The 16,604-nt window shown below is 40.7% G+C and overlaps 1 protein-coding gene across 1 annotated transcript in view; it reads left to right on the top strand.

Moving 5' to 3' along the window:
- Positions 1-16,604, top strand: part of LOC129132392 (DDB1- and CUL4-associated factor 12-like) — a 47,841-nt gene that overhangs the window by 20,511 nt on the left and 10,726 nt on the right. Inside the window, exons 3-7 of the mRNA XM_054651456.1 lie at positions 4,392-4,598; positions 5,805-5,865; positions 7,555-7,748; positions 8,390-8,455; positions 14,726-14,888. Of these exons, the coding sequence (XP_054507431.1) occupies positions 4,392-4,598; positions 5,805-5,865; positions 7,555-7,748; positions 8,390-8,455; positions 14,726-14,888 (691 nt within the window). The remainder of the gene's footprint in view (positions 1-4,391; positions 4,599-5,804; positions 5,866-7,554; positions 7,749-8,389; positions 8,456-14,725; positions 14,889-16,604) is intronic.

The raw sequence follows: 16,604 nt of genomic DNA, 5'->3' as shown, positions 1-16,604 counted from the left end.
CTGACCTTTTATACACTTTCCAATTGTTTATGCTTCTTCTACCCTAACTATTGGCTACAATAAATCAACATAACACTATTGGTGAAAAGTTACAGGGACTTCAACTAACTTTCTAAAAATACTTTGTCCAGCTGCAAAGTTGTCTTCTTATGTTTCTTCAGTTCCTCACTTCTCTTGGTCTCCTTGGTTACAGCCTTGGAGAGAGCTCCTTATCAGCTTCTTCTTGCTTCTCAGCTTCTTCTCACTCCTTTAGCTAACAGGCCCGCTGTTAGCCCCTTCCACAGATTAATACAGTATAACTTTTTAACATAACACATATAATATTAATTTTAATATTTGCAAGAAGCCAATCATAAAAAAGCATTTTTCACAAAGACTGTGTACAGAAAATCACGCTATTGTTATAGATGAGTAATGAGATGGTTGGCTCTCACAATTAAGGGGTGAACATTATATGTATGTTAAAAGAAGGTTTGTAGATGTATAGTAATGTTACTTTAATATGTCATTCCCCCCCCCCCCCCCCCGCATTGTTATATCACGGAATGGCCTTGGTAGTTGGTAGTTGGGGCATTTGGGGAGGGTTGGCTTGTTACTATAGTAATACCTGACCTCCAATCAAGATGTAAGAAAGTGATCTCCACCACTAGATGGCAAGGAAGGAGTCGACTGATAAGACATTAGGAGGGGGTAGCAGTATAAACGGTGGAGCATCCATTCTGTAGGCGAGCATGTGGCTGATAGTCACGAGGGCTCCCAGAGCTGTAATTTTTCCTTATTTTGTCTTTTTGTTGTATTTTTTGTTAAGGTTTTATAAACCTTTAAAATTTTAAAAAGTGAGCAGTCGTTTCTCATACTATGAAAAGCTAGTGTCCATAAAGGAGACAAAGGAGTCCTGCAACTTTATTCAAATAAAGGGAGAGAGTCCACTGGGGCACATGCCTGCAGGGTTTTCTCTCTCGGGATTTCGGTGGACACAGCCTCCTTTTATGCTAAACTACCAGCTGCATGTTGCCCCCTCTTCCTTTCCCCACTGGCTGAGGTACTAGGAAGGTACAGCCTTCCCGAACTGCCTACCTCATATTCCCCCTTGAACCTAGTGTTTTACCCCAAAGTTCAGAAGTTCAGCCTTGTGCAGACCCCACTTGTCTGTTTCAGGAGCCAAGCTGTCTGGGCCCTGTAACAAACCTGCTGCCCTAAGTCAGTAGAGACATAAAGACCCATTTCAAAGACATTAGCACCCACACCTTCACCCATAGAATTGTTTATAACGACATTAACACACATCTTCCCGATTATGCACTTGTTCAGGGGTGAGGTTCAAAAACATTGGAGGTGCTCACTGTCCTAGGCACTTGCCCATACTATCCTGCATACCCCATCACTCAGAACTATTCAGCCTCAGGGCAAATCTCTGGGGGATGTTCTTAAATAGTTGTTTAATCTGAAAGAAGACCTGAACTATATGCAGCAACATGCTGGCTCCTAGCAAAAGGGCCAGGTTGGTTGCAAGTGTATTGAAAGGTTATTTAAAATCTTACACATTCTCAAATACTACTGTAATCATCCTGGAGGAGAAGGAAAGCAGGCAGGCAGGATGGAGTGATGGATGGATGGATGGATGTTGGAAGATGTATTCGAGGAGGAAAGGAAGATGATGTTACTGTTAATAGTTCCCAATAGATGGCTCCTGAGGTACAGATAGGATGGCAATGGTGAGGACACATACCAGGTTAGTTTCATGACCAGTGGTTCTATCATATCATAGGCCAGTATTACGAAGTACAACAAAATTATAACCTTGGTCCAGGCCTCAAGGATGATAAACATCACCACAGGGAAGACATACTGCAAGTGTCACACAACACAACTCTGAGAAAAAGTGCAACAACTGTGAGAGTAAATAAATCAACATTGTGACCCATGACTATTAAACTAATATAATGAATGCTTATAAGAAATTTGTTTTAACATGCTCTGGTCAGATCTGTCATTGTCTCAATGCTTTGAGCCCCATTTTGGGTGCCAAAATGGACTGTTGTGGTTTAACTCCAACTGGTGGCAGCTAAGTACCACACAGCTGTTCACTCACTTCCCCTCAGTTAAAAATGCCAATCACTTGTTTCCAAAATTTTAAAAGTTTAATAGTAATAAAATGGTTATAATAATAGTAATACAATTAGAGTAATAATAATTTGGACAAACTGAATTAGGACAATATGAGACAATAAAGACAAAGAGTTACGGACTTCCGGCTACCTTTTTCTGGGCAGCACGAGCCCGACAAAGGACACCCGTTAACAAAGGATTAACCCTTAAGAATAATAGCCTGTTGCATATTCATACACTTCATACATGATGCATAAATTCCATTCAAATACAGGATTCTGTCTGGTCATCGTCAACTTCTTCCTCCAAATCCTAATAGCGCCTTTGAGGCGGGAAAAAGTTGGTTTCTTCTGATAAGAGGGCCATAAATTCTTCTTCTCTGAAAGATTTAGGTGTCCTGTGGCTGCTATCTCACTGCGAGTCCTTTCTTTTTAAAAAAAGTATCCTACATAGCATCGTTTCTATTTTAACAATTTTTATAACCTAAAACTATATTTAATACAGTACTTAAGAAAACTAATACAGCATTACTTTCTAACACACCACATATAATATTCATTTTAATATTTGAGAAAAGCCAATCATAAAATACATGCGTTTTTCACACCCTCCCCTTCCCTGGATGGATGGGGAGGAAAATTGGAAAAAATGTAAAACCTGTGGGTTAAAATAAGAGCAGCTTAGTAATTGAAATAAAGTAAAATATTATTGTTATAATAGGAAAAAAAGAAATAAAATCCAAGAAACAGAAATGACATACAATACATTTGCTTACCACCCACTGACCCATGCCCAGCTGTCACGAGCCATCCTCACGGATGGGTTTCGTGATGGTTCGTGATCTCAGAGTGCAAAAGGAACCGATGTGGTACAAGGGGGGTTTGCAGCGATAATCAAAACAAATGGACCTTTATTGAAATAACCACAGCCAAAATGCGTTGGGGAGGAATTGGGGAAAAAGGGAAAAATAAGGGAAAAGAGGAAGGAAAAAGAAAAGGGTAAATAGCTACCAAACGTAGAACGGCAAAGTCCTTCAATGTCCAGCTGATGGAGTTCACCAGGTCACGTCTGACAAGATCTCAGGGGTGCAGGTCATCTGGACTCTAATTATACTCTTTTTTGATGGGGTAAGGGGAATAGATCTTGAAACCGAATCAAAGGTAATCTATTGTATCTTTGGGGGAAAGAATGGTATTTGGAAAGGGTACACACAGTCCATGTTCTCAGCAGTGAGCGAGAGCCATTGTCTTCTCAGTCCACTGCTTGCACCTGCAACATCCATCTTGCTTTGGTCAGCTTGCCTCCCCCCACACACCTCCCCTGGGTTGAGGGTTTCAGTCCCAGTCCTTGGAAAGCATTGGAGGGGGCCTTCTCACATAGGGATTTCATGTCTCGGTTTTTCTCTGGTGAAGAGGCTTCTTACATCTCAGTTTGGCTGTCATGGTGGTTGCAAACGAGCAAGAGGGGTCTTCTTTGGGGGACCACCCCGAAACTCAGGAGAAGTCCAGCCAGGCCGAGAGGTGGGGAAAAATCCCAGAGCTATTGTTGCAAAAAGGTCAGAATGTCCTTCTTTCTTCTTGTTGAGCTCAGTGTAGCATACAATAAATACACATGTGAAAACAATAACTTAGCAATGCTCTCAGGTCTCAGGGCCCTGCTTGACATGTGACTTTCTCCTACAGGGCTAGACAGGGAGGTCTTTTCTTCAGTGGTCCCCCCAATGACGATCGTGAGGCAGATGAGGGATATTTCGGACAGACTCTCACACCAGCCCATCCCCCAACAGTGATTGGCAGCTCCCAGCCAATCCCAACCCCCTGCTTTATATACTGAGCATAATGTTCTATGGTATGGAATATCCCTTTGGCCAGTTTGGGTTAACTGTCCTGGCTATGTTCCCTCACAGCCTCTTGTGCACCTGCTCGCTTATACAGAATGGAAAACTGAGAAGTCCTTGATTTAAAGTAAGCACTATCAAGCAGCAACTAAACATCAGTGTGTTATCAACATTATTCTCATACTAAATCCAAAATACGGGACTGTACCAGCTACTAAGAAGGAAGTTAACATTATCCTAGCCAAAACAAGGATGGATGATTAAAGTAAAACCCAGTTATTTAATTTAGTTGTTTTAAGAAGGAATGTATACATTTTTCAACCATATTTGCAACATTTGTGGATTCTACATTTAAAAGAATGTTAGTTCAAAATAGGAAAAATATTTGACCACCTTGGTTTTCTTATCTGTGTGATAATGACTTGTATCTGCTTTTTTCCCCCAGTTATTTGTAATAGATGTCCAGACTGGTCAAATTACCAAGATTCCTATTCTGAAAGATCGTGAACCTGCCATGGTGAACCAGCAGGGATGTGGTATTCATGCCATTGAGCTCAACCCCTCAAGGACCTTTCTGGCCACAGGTGGAGACAACCCTAACAGTCTTGCAATTTATCGTCTGCCTACACTTGATCCTGTGTGTGTGGGAGATGTAAGTGGGAGTATTTGGGGAAATTTTATTCTGTCCCAAGAATTACTACTTTGAAGTGCGTAAGGTCAAAGCAAGTGTAAAATTTGGGAGTTTTGTAGTGGAGAGTGAATTAAATATGAATGAGTACATAAATATACGAGAGGATTCTCAGGGTTCTAAGTCAGATTTCTTTCTTATCCTCATTCAGGTCTACTTCAGATTACTTTTAAGCACTGAAAATGTAACAAAATCTTCACCGTCAAAGTCTAATTGGGGTGATGATGATCTCTGAAACTTAGCTTTAGTGAAAAAACTCATTTGAGAAGTTGTAAAGGTGATTCAAGGCTTTCTCTTCTCCAGTGCAGCTTATATATGTATTATTTCACAGGTGGAACTTGGCTTTGAGGAGTAGTTCTAACCCAGTGGCTTGTGGCACTTTGATAGACTTTGATACTGGTTTTATTTTTGAAACATCATGAGGCCTTTTTAAAACAGCCAATCTTAAAAAGAAAACGGCTGAAATGGGTATAGTGGTGTCCTGTAAGCACTTCACTCTTATTTTTCCTTTTTGATTCAGGACTTCGCATAGACGTTAACTACAACAGCAGAGCTCAGGTCAGAGTTTCTGCAGTAGCAGATAACCAGCTGCAGAAAGGCTTGAATATGAAGATTTGCATTACTTGTTATTCGTGTGCCACTGTGACTGCAGTTTTTCAAACAGAACTAGACCCTTATGGTCTTTTTTTTATACACAGGCTTCTCACCTTCTGAGGTAAAGATTCTTGAAAATTTAACCAGTAGGTCATATATTTCAAACATAATTTTTTTGTTTCTTTTTAGGGATGTGCATTTGAGGAAATAAAAATAAGCAGCTACTTTAGAGAAGTAAAGAACACTGCTTTCAAAATGGAAAAAATCCAAGTCCTTAGAATTGACATTAATTTTTCCTTGGTCAGAGATCTGTTTTTCTATTGCCTAATTGCTCTCTATTAATTATACATGTCAAAATCAATAAAAGTTAAAATTACTGTTAAGTACTTAAACTGCTACAGCTGGATAGTGGAATACTATTTATATGTTTTAGCATAGGTCTTCTCTTTCTGAGTTTGCACTTAAGTATTCTTCACTTTAATATTTTTTTCGTCTGCCTTGAGACCACTGCAGAATATAATGGCACAGAAAATCTGTCTTTTTTGTTTGTTTTTTTTTTTTTTTTTTTTCTTTTAGGATGGACATAAGGACTGGATATTTTCAATTGCATGGATAAGTGATACTATGGCTGTTTCTGGTAATGTTAATTTTTAATTTTTTTTTCCCCGGAATTTTATACTGATGTACAGCACTTGATAGGTCTTAGGGAAGCACCTTTAGAAGGGATTTGAAACCATTTGGAGCTACTTTGCCTATTTAAACCATTCTTGATCTTAGTACAGCACTTAGCTTTTTTAATTTTTTTTTAATTTGTTGAGCCCTGGTCTAGATTGTACTTTTTTTTTTTCTAGTATTGGAGGGAATACTGTTGTCTTTACAGTAGGTGTTGACATGAGAGGGTGTCTTAACACAGTAAGTTCAAGGGAAGGATTCTACACCAGAATAATTTCAAGATACAGCTCAACAGTACTAGTTTCCTGAAATTCTATGGAAGACTGATTAATGAAAACTCAGTTTGTTTTATCAAGCTATCAGCAAAGTTGTGTGTGTGTGTGTGTGTGTGTGTGTGTGTGTGTGTGTGTGTGTATTTATATATATAGGCACACGTACTGTGGGAACTAATACAGAAGGTTCTAATAGAAAAGGTCAATTACTAACTTTTTAGTCAGTGTAGTTGGATAATCAGTGCAACTTCATAAAGTATTACTTACCTTGAGTAAAGGCAGCAATATGCCATTGAATTAATGTATTAGTTTACTGTCTTTCTGTGCTGAGAGGGTTTTGTATTCCATTCAAGGAGGTGTCAAACTGCAGGTGACAGAAAATCCTAACAGTCTCATATAAAAATCAAATGCTTCAACTGATGATTCAGTAATATAAAAAAAAACAAAAGCTAACCCTTGAGTTGATCCTTGCAATTCTCTAACGCAAATATCTGCATTAAAAAACTCATTAAGTGACATTGTGTAGGGAAGAAATGGAGGTACATGTCAAATCTATCAGAGCTGACTTAAATGGAAGTGAGTTGCCTAAACACCAGAAGGGATGGGTATAGGACCTTGGATTAAATCCATATTGATCTTTGAACCAAAGACATTTAACTTTCTTCATCCAGTATTGTTGGTCTTACTGATTCATATTTTGTATCATTATCTTCAAATTCAGTCGAAAAATAAAATTAATTCTTGCTTGTTTGGCCTCAGTTCCTGTGTTGCATTCTTTAAGCAAGAGGTTGAATGAGTTGAATTAACAGTAGATTTTATTTAAATTGATGCAAATTGTGGTTTTAAATATATGTTTCTGTTCGGTTCACTAATGTATGTGTACATATGCATAAACATACTGTCAGAAATCAAACTGTCTAGAATTGGTATAAACCCCACTGAGTTTTCTTGTAGGTTTTTGTATTGGTTTAATAGACTGTCAATCTCAGCCTCAGTAAGCCAGGCTCAGGCTGAACACATAGGCTATTCAATTGCCTCTGAGTTTATTCTACATGTGAATCTCTAATGGTGATTGTTGTACAGGATCATGGTTTTTTGATGCATCTCAATCAGTTTGAAAACAGATGAGGTGATCTAGCTGATTGGAAACAATGTAGACAAACCAGTTGACAATAACTTCACAATGTTATGAACTCAACACCTCAGTAAAATAATGATTTTGTTAATAATAATTAATACATAGGCACCAACAGTGTGTTCAGTTAGATTAAATGAATCTAAAGTATCCTTTCTTTTTTTAAGACCTCACTGTTTATTGCAGTTCATTTTCTAAAAAGGATAATTATGTATATTTGAAATGCTGTTATGGACTACTTATTCAGGTTCCCGGGATGGTTCGATGGGTCTCTGGGAAGTTACAGAGGATGTGTTGTCCAAAACTGATGCCAGGCATAATCTCTCTCAAGTTCCTGTCTATGCCCACATAACACACAGGGCTCTGAAGGATATTCCTAAGGAGAACACCAATCCTGACAACTGTAAAGTCCGAGCATTGGCTTTCAACAATAAGAACAAGGTCAGTAAGATAAGCAAGACAGTTGAGTAGTCCTAATGTTAGTGTTCAGGAACACATAATCACGGAATGATTATATGCAGGTGCTTTTATTAAGAACTCTGGGTGTCAGGGGTACACAGACCCAAATCTGACTCTGACATGGTTTCGCGCCGAACATGTTTTATATTCTATCGTTATATAACGTACATATTAATTATTAAACTTACATTGTTCTATTGTATACATTGATTTCATCTAAGCATGGATTTCTCGTGATCCCCCTCAAACCTCTAACATAGTTTCTCATGATTCTTTAAACAATAATTATATCTAATCACATCTAACAATTATATCATTTATCATATACTGACTACACAGGTGCAGTTTCACATGATCTAGCAAATACAAGGCCTAACATTTCCCAGGCCCTACCTTTAACATTTTCCCAGGGCCTACTAAACCTTTCTTTCTAGCTCCCCGAATTTTCTGTGATTTTAAAATCTTTTACTATCACTAAAACTGTCCATATGTATTTGAAAAAAAAAGTCATCTAAATAAAATATACTAGAGAAGCAACCTGGAGTGTGAGTTTGTAAGGATATCTATAATACAAAAACTAACTCTTACTTTTTTTCTTCTTTTTTTTCCTTTTTTCATAATAGGAACTGGGAGCTGTGTCCTTGGATGGGTATTTTCATCTTTGGAAAGCAGAGCACACACTATCAAAGGTGCTTTTCTGTTGGTGTAAAACTTAAAACATTGCTTTGCATTGAAGGCTATTCACTATTCTTTATTTCCTATAAATGCTTGATGAAAGAGCAGCAGTGTTTGTAAAACACTGTCCTGGTTCTGGCCAAGACAGGGTTAATTTTTGCAGCAGCCAGGAGGGGCACAGCCTGGACCCTGGGGTTATTAACTACCACCTCACACCAAGTGTAGAGGGAATGGAAGGGAGTGGCATTTTTCCAGTTTTGCTGGGGTGTATGGTTGGGTGGTGCCAGGTTCTACAGAGTGAGCAATCACGTGTGAATCATTCGCTTGTCTTGTACACACTGCTATCAGTATTGTTCTTGTTTATTTTTTTTATTTTGTTGCTGTTTCTAGTAAATTGTTCTTATCTCAACCCGCAATCTTTACCTTTTTTTGCCTCAAATTCTCCTCCCCATCCCACCGCAGGGGGAAGTGAATGAGTAGTGCGTGGTCTGGGGTGATTCAATGGGAACACTAAATTGGGAAATACCATTCCTAAACTATGACAGTCAATTTGGCACCCAATGTGAGGCATGAAGCATTGAGATAACAACACATCTGACCAGAGCAGTTTGGAAACAAATTCGATCTAAGCATTTGTATTAGGTACAGAGCCACTGGTCACAACTTTGCTTGATCTGTTCACATTATGGTACCTAACCCTGTATATGTTCCCCCATGTGCTCTTCATGGTGCTCTTTTTCAGAGCAGGGAGAGGGATCAGCATTGCTTTATTGCTGTACTGTGGGATATCAGTTTATGACATGATAACATCAAGGGCAATGAGGGTCATTTAGGATGTGTCTTGAGTGCTGCTCTCCTGCATTTGCCTTGGGTGCTACCTCTGGGAATTCATTAATAATTGTACTGTCTGTAGGGAGAACAGGGGAGGATGATTTGCCCCAGATTTTCACACCCTTTTCCTCCTTCAGGATTGTTACAACAGCTTGTGAGAATTTTGAATTTCCTTTGGATGTTAAGGAAGGCACATGTTCTTCTTGCTATGTCTACTCAGTACATGTTTAGAATTATGAAAGAGACTTCTTGTATGGTCATTCAGAGATCTACCCGGAGGGTGGATAGTCATGAGTGGCATGGAATGTGGGAGAAAATGGGACGGTTTCGGAGGACTTCTGTTCTCCAATGGTTTGGAAGTTCACCCCTGAACAGGACCCTGATAAAGTGGCAGAATATCTGAAAGGAAAATGCTGTGGTGATTCCAGAGAGGCACAAAGTAATGCAATGTGCTGGGCCCTGGCTACTGTTTACCAGATACCACTCGTCACTAGACAGCACCCTCAGGGGGAGGAGGAGGAGAAAAGCAGAGCAACTGCCACTGTGGCCACTCAAACTGCAACTGAACCAGAGGAACAACACATGCCAGTAGCAGTCATACCTATACAGAAAAAGAAATGCAAGATCAAATCAGTTTGCATAGTGAAGGATGAAGAGGAAGTAGGGCCCTCAGAACAGGAGGAAGAAGCAGGGACAGAGATAATCACCCAATCCCTATCCCCAGGTGAGCTGCACGATATATGAAAATATTTCAGCCCCTAGTAAGGGTGAGCCCCTGGTGACCCCCTGCTCTGATGCTGGGATAGCACAACCCACAGTTGGAAATCGGAGGATAGTGAAGCCAAGCAACTGGGATCCCTTTCCAGGGATGCAGGCATTGACAACAGCATTGGAAAAAGGACAGAAATCCTCAGCCTCTGGAGGTGACTCCTGTCAAGTGTGAGGGAAAGATATCTTTTCAAAGAGGATCTATCAGTGCACCAAGACAAGTGGAACACCATGGAGCAAGGTATCCAGTACCTGAGAGAATTAGTTGTGCTGGAGGTACTCTATAGAGATTCAAATAACAAGCAGTCCCCTGTAGATCCAGATGAAGTTTAGGGCACACAACCCATGTGGCACAACTTCATATGGGAGCATGCCATTGTCATATGCCAACTCATTGGCAGTGATGTCATGGACAGAACAAGAACAAACAGTGGATAATTTGGTTGCCCAACTCTGGCAATATGAGGAAAGTCTCTCTTCCTCCCTGTGGGCCTGCATCTCAGGTGTCCATGGACTTCCAGCAATTTAAAGAGAAAATGTCCTGTGCCCTGCCAGTACAGGCCAGAGTCTCTGCTATTAAGAGCAAGCATGCCCCTGCTCAAGAGAGAGAGGGAATACACCACAAGGTAGGTAACCTGTGGTTTTACCTGCATGACCACAGAGAGGGCATGAAGAAGTGGGATGGAAAACCCACCTCTGCCCTAGGAGCTATGGGTATGTGAGTTGAGAGGAAGAACAACCACCATGGGTAATTCTTCAAGGAAAATTCTGCTTCAGTTTCCAGTGGGCAGGTCCTCAGACAGAAGGGAAGGTGCTGATGTTACTTCCAAACCTCTTGAAGGGACCTGTGGTTGATCATATTTATAAGAAGTGAGCAATGAGTACCATGACCAGAACTAGAGGGGCCCTGCCTCCAGCCCATTGGAGGAAAGGGATAATCAGATCTACTGGACTATGTGGATCTAATGGCCTGGCCCATCAGGCCCACAGGAGTACAATGCTTTAATTTACACTGGTGCACAATGTACCCTGATGCCATTGAGATATGTAGGGTCAGAATCTATCTCTATTTCTGGGGTGACAGGGGGATCCCAACACCTGACTATACTGGAAGCTGAACTGAGCCTGGGTGGGAATTAATGGCAAAAACACCCCATTGTGACTGGGCCAGCGGCCCCGTGTATCCTTGACACAGATTACCTCAGGAGAGGGTATTTCAAGGACCCAAAAGGACATTGCTGGGTTTTTGGGATAGCTGCTGTGAAGACAGAGGAAATTAGGCAGCTGAATACCTTGCTTGGTCTCTCAGAGGATCCTTCTGCTATGGGACTGCTGAGGGTCAAAGAACAGGGTACTGATCACTATCACAACAGTGCACTGTTGACAATACTGCACCAACCAGGATTCTGTGACCCTCATCCACAAGATGATTCGTGAACTGGAGCACCAGGGAGTGGTCAGCAAGACCCACTTACCCTTTAATAGCCCCATGTGTCCAGTACATAAGTCCAATGGAGAGTGGAGACTGACAGTGGATAATCATGGCCTGAACGATGTCACACCATCACTGAGTGCTTCTGTGCCAGGCATGCTGGAACTTCAGTATGAACTGGAATCCAAGGCAGCAAAGTAGTGCTGCCATCGATATTGCCAATGTGTTTCTTCTACATTCCTTTAGCAGCAGAGTGCAGGCCGCAGTTTGCTTTTACCTGAAGGGGCATCCAGTACACCTGGAACCACCTACTCCAGGGGTGGAAGCACAGCCCCACTATTTACCATGGACTGATCCAGACTGCATTGGAAAAGGGTCAGACTCCAGAACACTTGCAATACGTTGATGACATCATCGTATGGGGCAACACAGCAGAGGAAGTTTTTGAGAAAGGGGAGAAGATAATCTGGATTCTCATGAAAGCACGTTTTGCCATAAAGCAAAGTAAGGTCAAGAGACTTGCCCAGGAATTTAGCTTTTAGGAGTAAAATGGCAAGATGGACAATATCAGATTCCAATAGATATGATAAGCAAAATAGCAGCTATGTCCTCACCAACCAGCAAAAAGGAAACACAAGCTTTCCTAGCACTGTGGGTTTTTGGAGAATGCATATTCCAGATTACAGTCAGATTGATTGTAAACCTTCTCTATTGCATGACCTGGAAGAAGAATGATTTCAAGTGGGGTCCTGAACAAGAACAAGCTTTTGAACAAATTAAACCAGGAGAGTGTTCATGCAGTAGCCCTTGGGCCAGTCAGGACAGGACAAGATGTGAAAAATGTGCTCTATACCACAGCCGGGGAGAATCATCCTTCCTGGAGCCTCTGGCAAAAAGTACCCAGAAAGACTCGAGGATGATCCCTGGGGGATACAAAGGATCCAAGGTCTGTTACACCCCAACTGAAAAAGAGATACTGGCAGCTTATGAATGGGTTTGAGCTGCTTCAGAAGTGATTGGCACTGAAGCACAGCTCGTCCTGGCACCCTGACTGCCAGTGCTGGGCTGGATGTTCAAAGGAAAAGTCCCTTCCACACATCATGCCACTGATGCCATGTGGAGCTAGTAGATTGCTCTGATCACACAATGAACTCAAATAGAAAACCGCAATCATTCAGCAATCTTGAAAGTCATTACAAACTCGCCTGAAGGCAAAAATTTCAGACTAATTTCAGAGAAGAAGGTGACATGCTGAAGAGGCCCGACCATATAATCAGATATCAGAAAATGAAAAGCAATGTGCTGTCTTTACTGATGCTTTCTGCTGTATTGTAGGGATACATCAAACATGGAAAGCAGCCATATGGAGCCCTACATGGCGAGTTGCAGAAGCTACCAAGCAACAAGTTGGATCAAGTCAGGTTGCAGAGCTGAAAGTCGTCCAGCTGGCTTTAGGTATCACTGAATGAGAGAAGTGGCCAACACTCTACCTCTACACTGACTCGTGGATGGTAGAAAATACTCTGTGGGGGTGGCTGGACCAATGGAAAAAGACCAATTGGCAGCATAAAAGGAAACTCATCTGGTCTGCTGAATTGTGGCAAGACATTGCTGCTCAGGTGCTCAGGTAGAAGTTGGCTTTTCAAACATTGATATAAACATTTAGTGAAGTCCACCTGGTTAGTTAACTCTAGAGGCTCTACCAATCAAGCTGGCTCTGCCCTATCAAAACCTTCATATACCATAGAAGGGGATAAAGTCCCTGTGGTGCATATGAGAAATGTGTTGGGGAAGACAGTTTGGATCAGTCCTGCCTCAAGGAAAGGCAAATCCATCTGTGGGATTGTTTTTGCTCAAGGACCTGGGTGCATTTGGCATGTAATGCAAAGAGATGGGGGAATGCAATGTGTACCTCAAGGGGATTTGATTTTTGGGTGAGAACAGCCTGTAATGTTGAGTTGTTTAATATTGGTTGCTGAATGCCACTGCCACTGTGTGCCATAACTACCATGGACAATGAGGATCGATTGCTCCAGATACACCAGTCATGAGCTCCTGATGCAGCAAACAGCCAACAGCACGCCAGCCCTCCTGTCTTGGAAGACATTTTGAATGGACAGCCATTGACTAAGGGAATGGTACCCATGCTTGTGTGTGTGTATATATCTCTAAGATGTAGGATCTGGGTGTGATTTAGATGGTATAGAATAAGGGTTGGATAAAGTCCTGGTTCTGTCCAGGACAGGGTTAATTTTTGCAGCAGTTGGGAGGGGCACAGTCCAGACCCTGAGATTATTCAATACCACCTCATGTCATGGGCAGAGGGGACAGCGGAGGGTGGCATTTTTTTGGTTTTTCTGGGGTGTATGGTCAGGTTGTGCTGGATTCCGTGTAGTGAGCAACCGCGTGTGAATCGTTCACCTGTCTTGTACACTCTGCTTTTAGTATTGTTGTTACTGTTCATTTTCTTATTTAATTGCTGTTTCTAGTAAATTGTTCTTATCACATCCCATGACCTTTACCTTTTTACCTTTTTTTGCCTCCAATTCTCCTCTTCAGCCCACTGCAGGGGGAGGTGGGGGGGAAGTGTGTAAGCAGTGTGTGGTCTGGGGTGATTCAGTGAGAACACTAAATTGGGGAATACCATTCCTAAACCATGACAAACACGTAAATCTTTAAGTAAAATGCAATGTCCTAAAAATTAAAACTTGGGGAAAGAAACTTCCCACTCACCTTATTTTTAAGGGTGAGAAGTGCTCTTAACTTTCTGCCAGTTCTGGGTGAGCTGAAGTGAGCTGTTCCATAGAGAGTATAATTGATACTTAATTAGTAGCCTTCATAAAGGAAGTTGCACTTATTTAAGTGTAATTATAGATCAAACCCACAAATATCTATACTACTGTATGAAGTAAGCTTTTTCAGCTGAGATCATGTCTCTGTACACCTGCTGAAGAAATACCAGCTTAGAAAGATGTAAAACAATATGCCAAAATGTCCATTGTTCTTTGCATAATACATGGTTCAGCCTTTATCATCTCAGTTTTGTTCAGATAAGGTATCTAATCTTCAGGGGTTGTTTTTTCTCTGAGTCAGGTTGCTTTTCTCTTAAACTTTTATAGTTGTGATGAACTTATTTTTAGCTGCGTTTTGGGTTTTTTCACTGCAACTGCCTTGAACATAGTTTACAGAATTGTTTTATTAGTGTTTTTTTCTCTTATCATAATGTGTTGATTTGTCTTTTCTTTGTTTCTAGTTACTTTCCACAAAGTTGCCATACTGCAGGGAGAATGTGTGTTTGGCTTATGGTCCGGAGTGGTCAGTGTATGCAGTAGGATCACAGGCACATGTCTCCTTTTTGGATCCAAGGCAGCCTTCTCACAATGTAAAATCCGTCTGTTCCAAAGAACGAGGCAGTGGTAAGAAACTTGTCAAAGGGTGCTTCAAATGGTTTGCTTGCAGAAGTAGCTTTTAAGACTGCAGTAAGATAAGCTTCCAATAAATATGAAGGTTTTTTTCATGTGATAGACTAAATTATTAATACCATATATAGGTTTTGTTTTTATGACATTATTCCTTGAGCAACCAACAAACCAAATGTAAAATCAACTCTGAAATCTAATGAAGGACAACATCAGTGTTTTTATGATCAACTAAATTGCACGCCATCTAAATATTACTGAACTTCTAAAAGTATGCATTTTACTTATTACTGAACTTCACTGTGCATTTTACTTCTGCTTATTTTTTACTGTGTCTTATTCTGTTTTACTTAATTTCAAAGCAAATCCAGTCTTTGCACCACCTTATACTGTCTATTCTCACATTTTTCTCTGGGGACAGAAAAATACCCATGTTGTCTGCTCTGTCCTATCATACTGGGAGTCAGTGCTGTGAGTGAATGCTTGCTTTGTCATTTTAAAGTCATGAGTGAGGCACTTAATTGTCAGTGTGTGTTTATTTGCTTGAAATATACAAAAGCTTACTCTTAAAAAAAAAGTTTGCAGATTTTAGTGCTGTTTTCCTTTTCTGATGTGAATGTAGTATGTCCAATTGAACCTTACACCTGGGTCAAGCCTGGAGGTTTGTAGGGTACATGGCCACATAAGCTTCTTCCCATACCCTTTATTTTCAAGCATGAGAAGGCACTGTGTTGTGATGCCCATTTGAAACCATATTAATCCCAGAGTAATAAGTTGCTAGTCCTTATTTAACCTAACTCTAGGCATTCATCTCTTCATTGGGCAAGTTTATTTTAAAAAATGCATGTAGGCAAGGATTAGGAAATTTTTATTTATGTGGTTACTGGACTTTGAACAGTGCTGTCTAGATAAATGTCAGGATCTGCTTCTTTTAGATACAGAAGTTTCTATAATATGAGAAAAGGTCATTTACCAGCTCATGTTTGTCACTTGAACATCTTGCCAGCAACACTCCTGTTGGAACTCTAATTTGGGAACCCTTGATCACTCCTCTATCATCTAACAAAAATTCTACAATACCACTGATTCCCACACCCATAAAGAAACCCAAAGTCCACAATCTTTTGTGGGCAAAACACAAGGGTTGGAATCTCTGTGCAAGCCACATCTGTGTGACTTCTCTGCTTGTGGAGTGGTCATAGTTGTCTTGCACTTGATAGAGTTTCACATCCTTCACTGAAATCCACCTGGACTCTGCACCTGTTAAAACACAAGCAAACCCACGTCCCCGCAGGGACTGGGGGATTTTCTCAAAATCCTGGAAGTGCGGAATGGGCCATGCTATGAGAAATAAAATATTGATCAGTTCTGTTTTGCAAAATTGCATAGAGACATGTAAGATAATGACATAAGTTGCTATTATTAACACTCTTTGGTTATGAGCATGAGGAAACAGAGCAAAACAATGCATGTAGTAAAGAAGACACTAACAGTAATTAGGAATCAATCAGATAATGCACATAATCAATAACACATGTGCAATTATATAATTACTAAGCACTGCAACACTGAACTGTCATCCCAGAGTCTGCAGCAGCTGATAAACCTCAGATCAGTAGAGAATTGCAACATCATGTCCAGATAATGATTCTCCAAGCTCACTTTAAAAGTAGGTCCAGCTGTCATATAGAGGGTCAAATTGCCAAGCCAAAA

This window comes from Agelaius phoeniceus, chromosome W (genome assembly GCF_051311805.1).
Source record: "Agelaius phoeniceus isolate bAgePho1 chromosome W, bAgePho1.hap1, whole genome shotgun sequence".
NCBI classification, from domain to species: domain Eukaryota; kingdom Metazoa; phylum Chordata; class Aves; order Passeriformes; family Icteridae; genus Agelaius; species Agelaius phoeniceus.
Note: the sequence above shows the minus strand (reverse complement) of the source record. Positions and strands in the feature narration are given on the sequence as shown.